The sequence below is a fragment of the Sinocyclocheilus anshuiensis genome, unplaced genomic scaffold (genome assembly GCF_001515605.1).
Source record: "Sinocyclocheilus anshuiensis isolate Anshui unplaced genomic scaffold, SAMN03320099.WGS_v1.1 scaffold1023, whole genome shotgun sequence".
Classification (NCBI taxonomy): domain Eukaryota; kingdom Metazoa; phylum Chordata; class Actinopteri; order Cypriniformes; family Cyprinidae; genus Sinocyclocheilus; species Sinocyclocheilus anshuiensis.
In genome coordinates, this window is record NW_015546084.1 from 531,034 (window position 1) to 544,305 (window position 13,272).

The following is a 13,272-nucleotide window of genomic DNA, read 5'->3' on the forward strand; positions in this document are numbered from 1 at the left end:
AAAAAAAAAAAAAAAAAAAAAAAAAAAAAACAAGTAACATAAAATTACAAAAACCTTAATTAAAATTAAAATAAAATGGAAAATATAAAAACTAATCCAAAATATTAATAATAATAAAAAAAACTTAATGATACTAAAACAATACTGAGCAAAACAAAGAATAATTTGTGATAAGATTAACAAAAATCACAGAAAAAGGTATTATGTATCTTGTTCAGATATTAAATGTACATTGATAAACTATCCCAGGGACTTTGGTGCAGTTAGCTGATTTCAGATATAACTTTAAAGGGTGACAATGAGAGAAACATGCAAATAAACTAAGTTGGTAGAGCTTTTTTTTAACATTTAACATTATATTTTGAGACAAAAGTCAGGTTGAAGCAGCCCAAATACTCGCCAATAAATCTGATCTTTTAGTAACTCTATTCTCCTTGTAAGTTACCTGCTATGAAGCGTATAGGTGTAACAAACAGCACTGAATAATGTTGTTTAAAAGAACTTAATGTCTTTGTCACATTTTTTAATGTCCAAAAGTGAAACTGCTGTTTTAGACTTCAGTGCTGCAGCTGTTACGGATTTATTTTTTGAGGTACTCTAGGAACAGCTCTACTTCAGAATGCTAGTTGTGTTTGGTGACATTGGTCCTATTCTTAAACTAGTCACAGTAGTCCGTATTGTCGTCAGTTGCTGCTTTGTGTAAAATTAAAGCATAGTAGCAGTGATCAACTGATTTCTAATCTAAAGTTTACTGTGTAAATCTGATTCTCAGCAGAGAAATCTGAGATAAGTAGCACGTTAGCCTTTGAACTTCGACTACAGTATGCATGCATTACAACTGTAGAGCAAAGACCGTCAGAGCAGATCTCAAAAGGTGACCTTGTACACCGAGCCTTGACAATTGAAAGGTTAATTGCTAAACTGGATTACAACTTCTTAAGAACAGAGATACCCAATCACGTCCAAGAGTGGCCTGGTCACCAACACTTCAAAGACAGTTTCTATAAATTATTTATACACAGCCATTAGAAAAAGACTTTTTTTAATCACAAATGTAACCTACATAGACTTATATGTAACCATTTTTATAATAAATACCTGCAATAATGCTTGACACAGTTTTTGTGAAAACTATTCACCCTTGACCTTTTGAACTCTGGTGAAACCAGTTACGACTGAGTTTTAAACATGACCAAACAAAAAAAAAAAACATAAAACGGTAACCTTGTCTTTCATTATCAGTGATTTAAAAATGCTGACTAAAAAATAAAAGCTAACCATTATGTATTTCTCAGTTTTTGCTATATTATTAATAATAATACTCATTTATAAAGACATTTACAAGAACTGTATGACGCAAAAAATTTTTTTCTGTTTTTACACGCATGCTAGTGTATGCGGTGTGAATTTTGTTATATGCACAGTACCTGCATACTGTACATGTACAGCCCAATTTTTCCAAAGTATACTATGTAAGCTAGGGTAGGCATATGCGTGATACAAATTTTGTCATCAGCACAATATGTGTGTACTGTATATGTGCAGCAAGTTTTTTCTAACCGCTCAGTACAAAAACTGGACGAGGATGAAATTTTTAGTGCATATGTCCACCGCTTGTGTTTGCAATTTTCAGTATACTTTTCGAATGCATACTTGTATATATGTTCGACTGTGCCGAAGTAGCGTAAAAAGTATACCGTGGAATTTATACTGACAACTAGTGGCAGGATGCAGAATCACACAGATTTCAGTTACTAGAAATGCAATCAACTTTGCAATAAACCCTAATTAATTTAAGGCTAGTCACGTCACGTGATCTTAACATGTCTGCCCCATGAAGGCAACTGAATCCATGTAAAACAATCGGCTTTTATTGACATGACTGGAGTCTATTTCTTGTCAGAGTAGGCTACGTCATTTTAAACTTGTTTTTTAATCTTTGTGTGTTAAACTTTTTAATGAGGTAAACGATTTAGTACGTGAATCGTTAAGTACGGCTTTTGATTACATTTGACAACATAACCGCTGTCACTTTCTACTTCAAAGTGTGCACAGATTTATAATAGCCAAATGAAATTACTACCTTCTTGTACCAACTGCATTATGCACGACGACAGTGACGCCGTGAAATGCCTCAAATACAAGAATGCAAAGCAGATGTGTCGCGCCTGATTTAGTTTGTTCCCAGACTGAAGGGCTGTCCTGGAAATGCGACATAACTCGAGTACAAGAGTCCGAGGTAAAATCTTACGCGCTGATACAGTGTATGAGCTGCTAGGGGACAACTCGATCAAGGTCAGCGTGCTGCAAAGTGTTACTGCGGACTTTTCCCCCTTTTTATCGCAGTAAAGGCGCATAATACTCATTTATATGCAACGAATAAGCTAGAGTCTGCGAATTTAAATGTTAGGCACTAAATCAAATCTGCCAAAACGTGTTCTGGCGCTGTTAGTAGTCCTACAATCAAACTATCAGAACACACTGACCTATTTACAGTGTAAAGTTTTTACTGCTGAGCGTAACATTGGAAATATTGGTAGCGACAGCGGACATTTGCTAGTGATAGACCGTATGACACCGGAATCACGATTATCAGACAGCTTCACCAGGCGCATTACATTGTTTACACTCACACAAAATAACGGAGCATTGCGTTGCTGGGAGCCGGTTGGATAAATACTTACCAGTATTTCAGAGAGCATTCCTGGTGCCTCGAAGCCAACCAAAGAAACTCTTGAGCAAACACTAAATTCGATATTTACATATGCACATATCACATATATTACAGTACTGTGTCTTGTCCTACACGCCGATTTAAAGAGCAGATGCTCTGCCTATTTGTTAAAGGGGCTACCTTAACAATTCTGGTGCTGTATTAAGTACAATACGCTATAATTGTTAGACATAAAATCAATGCAACTAGGCCTACTCGATATTTTGAATGAATGGCGGCGCGAGTGCAGTCGGTAGAGCAAACGCGTATGTTTAATCCGTGTTTGAGTCGCTCTTCCCTGGACTAGTTCCCCATATTGCTGTTTCGGTTGTCACTGGAAGCCTGGATCCTGTCTTCCGCTAATACAGCTGAGATCCCGGTTACGTAGCTATATCCTCGTTCTTTCTCCTCCCTCTCTGCTCTTGCGTCGACTGTTTCTCCGTTACGTCCGCTCACGAGTCCTCGCGCCTCCGTCACAAGAGGCAGCAGAGTTTTAAACAATAAAGAGAAATTGACCTACTGTATGTGTGACTCACGAGTTTACACACTTTTGAGTTATTATCCGAAGCCTTTATTCAGATTTCTTACATCTCGAGCTATTTTGGGGACTGTGTGAAGGGGTAAACGTAACGCGCGTGGTGTAAAACAAAGCCATTTAATAACTGCCATGATTCGTGACTACGTAAAATAATTCGGCCTTCGCACAGGGTTTTTCAAAGCTGTAGCGAAAAAACGTTGCATCTCGTCCTGAACTGTAACGCTCGTCTAATGTTGATGCATTTCACTGTTCCGCAGTATTGCGTAATCAGTAAAAACATTTGACACATTTTCCAAGGATAAGTGCGATTTAATGCCAACCGTGAATTGAATTATTCTGACAGCTTTTATGAACGAACTCGGTTTAAGTCATTCACGTGCACGTGCAGTGTAAAAATGTTCATGAGTATAAGGGAAAATAATAATAATTCATGTTAAAATGAACGAATTCTACTTTAAATCCTGTGAATTGGTTAACGGACTTTTCCATATGTGGAGCCAAATTATATGTAATGGGACATGTATTTTTACAGTAAACACAGTTAAAAACATACTGTAAAAAAAATCTTATAATTTACAGTGAAAAAACGTAAACCGACGTTCCCAGAAGTTTCTGCGTGACTCACCTTTGGGTATGTTTCTTATTTTGTTATCTGTTATGTAAACCAGGCTGCTTAATGTTACATTTTATTTCATGTTTACGGCAATTTTAGTGTTACGTGTATCTGGAAGTCTTTTGTAATGTATGTTTATTACTCATTGTTCGCAGAAAAACTCATTTTAATATCATCATGTGGCCTTTTGTTTTAGCCTACTACTTGTTTTAGAAGAGCTCCGGTTATATTATCAGCTGATGACATAAGCTAAACTATAGACTGTGTGGTCCAAATACGTCCCGTTAAGAAGAAAAACGAGTCCGTAGTAACGCGACAGAATGCGTTTGTCCCAGAGAAGCTTAAACGGCGGGCCTGTAAATCAAGCATCGCTTTAGATGGCATGGAAAATGTCAGTCTGCCCGGTCTTGTGACACTGACTGACCCAACTCGCTGCTCTAGGCCTCCCGTAGTCAGCTGGTTCATACAACAGTTTTGGGCTGCGAGCCAGCGGCACAGAGTTCAGTGACTGCGGAGAGAGGAAAGGAGAGACTACATTCCGTGTAACCTGATCACAGCACAGGGCTGAGAGAAAGAGAGCGTTGCGTCTCAAAGCCGCGCAATGCTGTAACGGAAAAGATTCCCGTGTTAAGGAAATTATTAGGCTATAGTGGTCTATTTTAGGAATGCATGTCAGACAGCGTGACTGAAACCTGCTGTCCGTTTTGTAAAAATAAAAAAATAATCAGACATTCCTAAGAACACTAATAAGAACAAAATGCATGCACGAGTGCTGGGCTTGTGTGGAAGCAAGGGCATGCTGCATGAAAAAGGATTAAAAAAGAAACAGGAAGCGCTAGTGTTCCCGTTGTCATTGCGAACGCACGCGACCTTGAATTCAAGGTCATCCCCGACGCAGCCTACGCTGCATTTCAGCCGAGCTGCATTCTGTCTAATGCCCTTCACACAGAGTTCCTTTACGGCACGTTTCCTCACATGCCCTCATTTGAACGGTTCTGTCACGGTTTGGTAGATGTTTGACTTCTTTTAAAGAGCATCATGAGATCTTTTCCGACGGAGGCTTTTGTGTAAATTTGGTTTATGGCTCTACCACAAAAGGTCACACCTCGGTGCTCTGGAATGCTGATAGAGGTCATGACCCCAGAAACAGGTGGGAACAACTCCACAAACACTAATAGCCTCAAAAAGACAACAGCTGGGAGGTGAAGGCTATGCAGTAAGAAGACACTGAATCATTCTCATGTTAAACAACGTATACACGACACCTTTCTCTTTTGAGCAAACTCCCAATGAAACGCACACAAATTCATGTGTCCTATCAGACTAGGGGACTGCAAATAAACCATTAGCCTAATTCATCTCGGGCAAACAATGCGCTGGCTTAATTCCCACAGATACTGATAAAACCGGTTATTTTAAACATGAGAGGAACTTACTTGAGGTAATTAATAAATAACCTTTTGCAGTTGTAGTCTATTTATGGGAACAAGGGTTGTAGGTATGAAGTGAGTCATAAAAGAATGTCATTTATAATAGGCTACATAACTTTATGATGGCACGTGTATAGGCTACTGTGATATAATCTGTTTGTGATTACAAACCCATCTCGATTTGAATTCAACACAAAACATTTTTCATATTCGTTTAGTATAGATTAAAGTGGCCTATAATGAAATACTTAAAAAAAAAAAAAAAAAAAAAAAACAATGGTGTAATTGCATCACAGTGGACGCACCAGACGCACCGCAGCGCCATCTCGCGGTGATGTAATTATGCTGCCGATAAGTGGATTGTGCCAGTCTGCCGACTAGTGACGTCTTTGTACAGAGTGTCCTCGAGCACAAGGTCATATGTTTCCGTCCACGAAAGTTGTGACATCCGAGCATGTGGCCCAGTTTAAGCTCCTATAGTGAAGCAACGATGCGATAACAGTGTGCAGTGATGCCAAGATAATCAGTGAGAAACACAAAATGCAAAGCATAACGCAATAACGAGTGAAAAACTCGTGGTGTTACACATTTTCATTTGTTTATCACAAGGTTGTCAAATTATTTTGTAATTTTCATGGTGCAACTTTAGGTGATTGAAATATTTATGATGTCAGATAGCCTAATAGCATAGCCTACTTCATGTTTGTGTTTATTCTTGGATTTATTGCAGGTAAGAGGAATTTTATAACAGCCCCATTTCTGTTGCTGTTCGTCAAAATACAATAGTAAAGTCACTTTAATTCTCCCTCTGCAAATTTAAAAGCCAGAACATCATAATGACAATATTTATAGAGTTTAAATGGTAGACTGTCTGACTGTTTCTGAGGGTTCAGGAATGGGACTGATGGTTTCCTCTACAGTTCAGTGAGGTTTTGTGCACAAAGGAAGAATCGTTTTTAATAATAAAAAAATAAATAAATAAATTAAAAATATGTCTAGTTAAAGTGAATGGGGACTACAGTTTTAACAAAGTTATTTGCAGTGAAGTCTTATTTCAGCACTTCCCAGGGTTTTAAGGTAAGCTTTCAGCACAGGATTATGGCAGCCTCACCCTCTGAGTCAGATTACATTTGTTTCCTTCACAGTATCTCAAGATGTTTCAGCTGCCATTCATAATGCAAGTTTTTTGTTTGATTGTTCGTTTTGAATGACACACCTGTTTCATGTTCTGTTTCTCTCTGTCCACAAAAGCGCAGCGTGTATTCATTTCAGAGGCCACGTTAAGGTAAAAGATGATCAAAATAATCCTATAAAAAGATGACGAACATGCATTATAAACCAATTTATCAACATGGTCTTTTAAAGTCTTTTATGCAGCAGTATTAACTGATGGTGTGAACTATAACTTTTGTTTGAAAAATAAAAGATAACTGTGCAAGTTGCACACATTGAATGGCACACAAACAGTTTCTGTTTAGTAAATTTGTCTGTATCTATTATTTTAGCTGTATATAATCTGCATATTGGTTTTGAAACATTCTGTGTAGATTAACTAGCGTTTATATGTAAATGCGAGCAATGTAAATGAAGTAATAATTCTCAGAGACTCTGATGAGCATTAACTGACTCCTGATAAACATGTTATATTATTACGCTACCGATTTTATTATATCATTTATATTATTACACTACACTGCTTTGATTTTTCATGTCATATGGTTTGCAAATGTTCTGCATTTATTTGATCAAAAATACAGTAAAACAGTAATATTGTTGAAATTATTACAACAATGGTCAATAATATGTTTATGTAATATATGTGATGGTAAAGCTGAATTTTCAGCAGCCATTACTCTTCAGTGTCACATTCTTCAGAAATCATTCTAATATGCTAATTTGATGCTCAAGAAACATTTCTTATTATTATCAATGTGGAAAACAGTTGTGCTGCTTAATATTTTTGTGGAAACCAGGATAATTTTTCTCTTAATTCTTTGATAATTAATTAGATGATTATATGTCACTTTTGATCAATTTAATTTCGTCCTTGCTGGATAAAAGTATTTATTTCTTTAAAAAAAAATCTGACTGACCCCAAACCTTTTAGTAATGAACTCTTACCACTTATTTAGACTGTTTGAGCGACATGGGCATTTCGTTGTCATGTCTAATGTTGCTGTTTTAGTCTAATTCTAAAACAAACAAAAATGCAGTCTTATTTATAGTGGGTGAGGCTGACGTAACCTTACGCTGGAGGCTTTTCAGATCTTTTCAAGTGGTCTGTGTTGATTTTAACCTTAACCCCAATGCTGGACACTCCCAGTTATCTTCTATATAAGAAAGGCTTCAGCTCAGCTCTCTCACAGTTCCACTCTCAGGTAGAAATTGTTTTGAAACACACTGAGGGAAAATGGATTGTGTATTGCTTTTCTCCATCTCGGCTGTGCTGCTAGGTCTCTCTCAAGCTCTTCCTGCTACAGTAAGAGCTGCAGCTCCCAGAGTTGAGCATCCTTCACTCGCTCGCACTCACTCACTCTGTATATCTGCTCTTTCCACAGGTGCTGCCCACTGATCAAGGTGAGTTTCTATTCAGCCCTGATGTGTTCTTCAGCTCAGGTAGACCAGTGGGGCTTAACCCCGATAAAAGAGATTCTTGCAGCTCTCTGGTGATGGTCAGAAATACGGGCGACAAATGCTAGTTATGGGAAGATCTCTCTTACTCATTTGAGTGGCATTCCCCAAACACGTCCACCTACACAATCTTGATCATATTCCAAAATACTAAATCACTATAATGCAGCCAAAGATAATTTATGAGGAAAATAAATGATTACTTTATCTTCAGAGTCTGTCGTTCAATAATGAGACAAACACAATGAACAAATTGTTCATGAATGACCTGGCACTAACTTAATGTTTGGGTCCCCATGCAGTACCAGGATTAAGAACCACTCATTTAGACCAATAAAATACAGAAAAATATAGAAAATATGGTTTAATATTGCCGTTATTTGTTCAGATATCCTGTTTGAGAAGCGTGATGATATGGATATTTTCTCAAGAATTCTGGAGGCAAACAAAGGTAATAGTTATTTACTACTTTACTACTTGACTATGACAATGTTAGGCATTTTTTATGTTTTTTACTTATTATATTAATATATAAATATACTAAATTTAATTAAATTAAATAATTAAATATATTTAATACAATGGTTAATTTGTAACTTTATAATTCATAGTTTATATAAACTATAAAAAATGGTAAAGGTTAATAGTAATTAAAATGTTAACTATAAGTCATATTTTTTATATCGTTTATAGTTTGTACATGATATTTCACAGTTAAAACACATGTATGTCTATTTAGATATATTAATCATGATGTTTGCTTGCAGTTGATTATTTAACAGTAGTTTTAACGTTTCTCTAAGCAATTAAATAATTGAAAAGATTCTGACTCTTTTTGTTTTGATAATTCAGAGATCAGTGACATGCTTCTGGAGGGAGATATGGCCTTTCCCAAAACAAGGAATGCCATGAAATGCTTGAATGACTACTGCAAATGGCCAAAATCCCCATCTGGACAGGTTGAAGTGCCATACACCATTGCTTCTGACTTCTGTGAGTGACGATAAATTCACTTTTATGTAAATCTGCATCAAAACTCAATAACATACATAATTTTTTTTGTGTGTGTTTTTGATAGATGATGATGAGAAGGCAGTGATTGAAAATGCAATGAAGAGCATCACTGCAAAAACCTGCGTCCGTTTTGTGTTGCGAAAGAATCACGTGGACTACATCAGCATTGAGAATCTAGTAGGGTGAGCCTGACCACACCTAAATAATGAATATACTCATAAACAAATATACCTGAATAACATTAAAAAGTTTAGGGTCACTGAGATTTTTTGATGTGATTAAGAAATTAATACTTTTATTCAGCAAGGATGCATTAAATTGATTAAAAGTGACAATAAAGGCATTTAGAATATTATACAGATTTCTGTTTTACTGTTCATCAAAGAATTCTGAAAAATGTATCACCGTTTTCACAAAAGTATTAAGCAGCACTATTGTTTTCAACATTAATAATAGTAATAAATGTTTCTGGAGCAGCAAATCAGCATATTACAATGATTTCTCAATGATCATGTGACACTAAAGACTGGAATAATGCTGCTGAATATTCAGCTTTGCCATCACAGAACAAAATTACATTTTAAAATATATTTAAAATAGAAAACAGTTATTTTAAATTGTAATAATACATCACAACATTGCTGATTTTATTGTATGTTTGATGAAATAAATTCAAGAGTTTTCTTTCAAAAACGTTGAAAAAAGTTAAAGGGGTCATATGATGTTGCTAAAAAGAACATTATTTTGTGTATTTGGTGTAATGAAATGTGTTTATGCGGTTTAAAACCACGAACACACCAGGAGCGACAGAGACCAGTACGTCCAGATCAACTGGCAGAATATTCCACAAGGTCAGAGGATGTGTGCGTGTGAATGTGGAAAAATCTCAAATACTAGAGGTGTTTTAAAAAACAATAATTTTATTTTATCGTAATGAAAACCTCAGTACCAATGAACACTCGTTTGCCCTTGCACAGCATCTGCATACAACTTTCAGAAGAAGGACACAAATAATCTGAATACCCCTTATGACTACAGCTCTATCATGCATTATGGAAGGTAAAACTTCACCCATATTACTTTTGAAATCATGCTTTAGTACAGATATATAAAGTACATCCTCACGGCACTCTCGTTCTCCATCTGTAGGACTGCCTTCGCCATACAATATGGCAAGGAAACCATCACTCCAATTCCTAACCCTTCAGTGCAGATTGGACAGAGAAAGGAAATGTCTAACATTGACATTCAGAGGATCAACAAGCTCTATGAGTGTGGTGAGCACATTACACACATATAGTCTTATTTTAAATAGCATTTTGGACAGTAATGACTTTACGAAAGTACTACAGTTCTGATCAAATCAAAGTAAAATTATTTTTTTTTACCTACAGCTCTTTAAAATGAACACTGAAGATCAAACCCCAGTGAAATACAGACTGTGACAAAATAAAAGAATTACTGTACTGTATAACCAAAGTACATTTTTCCTTCCTCCTTTGTATGTAACTTGACCACATAAATGTAATGGACTGACTGCAGTGCTGAATTGCAATATACCTTGTTACGATTGAGTCCTGATGTGGTTATGTGTTAGTTCCTAACAGGGTTGAACTTCTCGAGTTACTTAATAAGTTAAGGGAAAATACACACACCACACTCACGAGCCGTGTGAACGCAGATTACCTGTTAGAGATGAATCTACACATTATGAATGCCTGTTTCTGCCTCAAAGTAAAAAAAAAAATGTAAAAAAAACTCAAGAGAAATAAAGTCGCAATTATGAAAAAAAGACTTTCATTTGTGATATGTAAAGTCACAAGTACGAGAAATTAGCAATTAAAAGACTGAGATTTAAAATCGAAATTACGTGATACATGGCAAAATAAAGGGACAATTGTGTAATATTAAAAGTTGCAGTTATCAGAAATAAAGTTGCAATGATGAGAATTAAAGGCCTTTTTAGGTCTATTATGAAAAATAGTTACATTGTCAGACAAAGTGTCAATTGTAAGATATAAAGATGAAATCATGCCAAATTATGAGAACAAGTCACAATTTTGATAAATAAATTTGCAGCTCTGAAAAAATTAAGTTGCAATACTAAGAAATAAACTCCCAATTACAAGACAAAGTAGCAACTGAGGGATTTAGTCAGAATTATAGGATATATGACAATTGTGAGATAGGAAGCCGTAATTACAGGGAATAATGTCGCATTTACAAGAAAAAGCGGCAACTGTAGAGGATTAAAAGTCACAATTATGAGAAATATTCATATTGTGAGATATGAAGTGTCGTTTGCTATATATAAATTTGCAAGAATGAGAAATCATGAGAGAAAGTAACAATTACTAAAAGTGAAATTACAACTGTGAGGCGTAAAATCGTAGACGCAAGACGCAATTACCAGTACCTCTTTTTTTACTTGAAGCAGGAGCAGGAGTTTGATGAACTCAAGCAGTAAACATCAGTTGTGTTGGATTAGTAACATTAGTATCAAGGTGTCATTCCTTTATTATTTTGACGTTAGGAAAGAAGCGAAAGACACAGAATGAATCATTCATTGATGGTCAGTGTATCCATAAACAAGTGAGCCAGTCATGTACAGTGAACGTCCAGTAGATGGCACTAAGTGTCTGATCACCGTGGCCTTCCTGCACATCAGGCCGCTATCTGAGTGATTACCCAATAAAAGTTCTCACTCATGCTGAGGGGTCCCAGATTTGACCACACCTGATTCTTCTCCCGCAACCCCCTTTCATTTTAGGCACATGGATAGTTTCTTATTTCGTCCCAGTAAAATCTGAGAATAATGCCAGGTGCCTTCCCAGTGGAGCACAGCATATCCTAAAGCTAGCAAAGTTGCAAAACTATATTCCAAAGAGGCTTTTCTGAGGAGCGACAAACCCCATGAACACCCTGACACTCACAGCTTTGGCGTAGGTGGATCTTTCTGCCTAATGTCTCCATTTGGCGCTTTATTCTCTGGTTCGTTTGGACTGGTTTTGGGGGTCTTGGGTTTCTGTTGATCCCTTCTCAAGTGTCTTCTTTGACGTCTCCTTTTGGGCCTGTCTGTAGAAGCTGGGTTCGATTCTGGTACATCCAGCAGGGGGTCCAGGTGAATCTTCCCACTCACTGCATCTGAAGACTCGTCGATGTATGCAAGATTTTCCCCAAAGTAATCCAAGGGCTGAGAGAGGATGGGATCTTTGGGCATGGTGTGGAGTTTTTCCTCTTTCTCTAAATCTTTGCCCTTGTCACTACCCCCTCCCTCTGGGACACGTTCTGTCTGGGTCACCTCAGAGCTGCTTTCCGACTCATCTGATGAACCTGAGTAGGAGCCAGATTCGGATTCATTCTCCTCTTTTCCGTCCTCTCCGGTTCTACCCTGACTGCCATTGTGTCTGTGGCGCCTGTGACGCCGCTTTCGCCTGGTGCGCTTGAAAGGATCTTCAAATTTTCCAGACATGTGGAAATCCACAGACATGTTCTGGATGTTCTGAGTAAAGTCTGAGGCATGTGCTCTCAACCCCTCCATCTGAGAGCAGAAAGTAGGGCAGGAGAAATGAGAAGGCTTTAGAGTTATGGAGAGATTTGTATGTCACCATGAACAGAATGATTGAAATTTGATACAGATTTTAGGTTAATAGGAGTTGTGGTGATGAATTACAGGTATAAAGAAAAATGGAAGGAAGGTTATCATGAAATATAGAAGGGGCGGGAATTGAGAGAGAAGTTAAAAATCCCATTTGAGTTGCAGTGTTGCGTTTGACCAGGGAGTCTGACCAGGCACTGACCTTATTCATAAACTCCATAAGACACTTGATTATAAAAAAATTAATTAGACATCCTAATTTAATCATTGGCCTACCTCAGCTCGGGTTTTTTTGATAAGAACCAGGATCCAGTTCCCAATCATGGAAAGAATGGACACAAAGTAGGCCAATCCAAACAAAACCCAGAACCACACCAGAGGCTTGTACCAATGATCTTGACCTGCATCACCGCTATCACCTGATGGACAACAAGAAATGCACAAAACACATAAAGAGTAATTTATTCAAATTAAAGTTACAGTTCACCCAAAAATGAAAGTTCTGTCATCATTTACTCACCCTCATGTGGTTCCAAAATTGTTTGACTTTAGTTCTTCTGTCGAACACAAAAGATATTCGATGTTACATTTGTTTTTGTCCATATGATGAAAGTCAACGGGATCCAAAGTTTTCAAGCTCCAAGAAGGGCATAAATGTAGCATTAAATTAATTCAGTTTAAGCCTTTATTCACTGTGAAATGAAATGAAAACATTCATGCATAGAAAGAGAAAAA

General features: G+C 36.9%; 3 protein-coding genes across 4 annotated transcripts in view; 1 reads left to right on the top strand and 2 right to left on the bottom strand.

Moving 5' to 3' along the window:
* Nucleotides 1-3,186, bottom strand: part of LOC107700023 (steroid hormone receptor ERR1-like) — a 19,710-nt gene extending 16,524 nt beyond the window's left edge. Inside the window, exon 1 of the mRNA XM_016501514.1 lies at nt 2,685-3,186. The gene's annotated coding sequence lies outside the window, so the exon portion shown is untranslated. The remainder of the gene's footprint in view (nt 1-2,684) is intronic.
* On the top strand, nt 1,413-10,508 carry LOC107699967 (high choriolytic enzyme 1-like). The gene is made up of 9 exons (XM_016501431.1): nt 1,413-2,239; nt 7,853-7,871; nt 8,314-8,376; nt 8,778-8,918; nt 9,004-9,121; nt 9,723-9,790; nt 9,917-9,998; nt 10,089-10,216; nt 10,334-10,508. Exons 1-9 carry the CDS (start codon nt 2,147-2,149, stop codon nt 10,339-10,341), a joined length of 720 nt encoding a protein of 239 aa, XP_016356917.1. The 5' UTR covers nt 1,413-2,146; the 3' UTR covers nt 10,342-10,508.
* Nucleotides 10,509-11,241: 733 nt separating this feature from the next.
* Nucleotides 11,242-13,272, bottom strand: part of LOC107700024 (potassium channel subfamily K member 4-like) — a 34,525-nt gene continuing 32,494 nt past the window's right edge. For both annotated transcript variants that reach the window (XM_016501516.1, XM_016501515.1), the window contains 2 exons: nt 12,814-12,956; nt 11,242-12,480 (listed from right to left, as the gene is read on the bottom strand). In XM_016501516.1, coding sequence (XP_016357002.1) covers nt 11,869-12,480; nt 12,814-12,956 — 755 coding nt within the window. In that variant the 3' untranslated portion in view covers nt 11,242-11,868. The remainder of the gene's footprint in view (nt 12,481-12,813; nt 12,957-13,272) is intronic.

What these genes read in the sequence shown, in the direction of transcription:
- LOC107699967 (XM_016501431.1), top strand. Translation starts at nt 2,147, where the DNA reads ATGCAAAGCAGATGTGTCGCGCCTGATTTAGTTTGTTCCCAGACTGAA. An exon ending in AATTCTGGAGGCAAACAAAG is followed by an intron (nt 8,377 to 8,777) that starts GTAATAGTTATT and finishes TTGATAATTCAG; the next exon opens with AGATCAGTGACATGCTTCTG. An exon ending in TCTATCATGCATTATGGAAG is followed by an intron (nt 9,999 to 10,088) that starts GTAAAACTTCAC and finishes CTCCATCTGTAG; the next exon opens with GACTGCCTTCGCCATACAAT.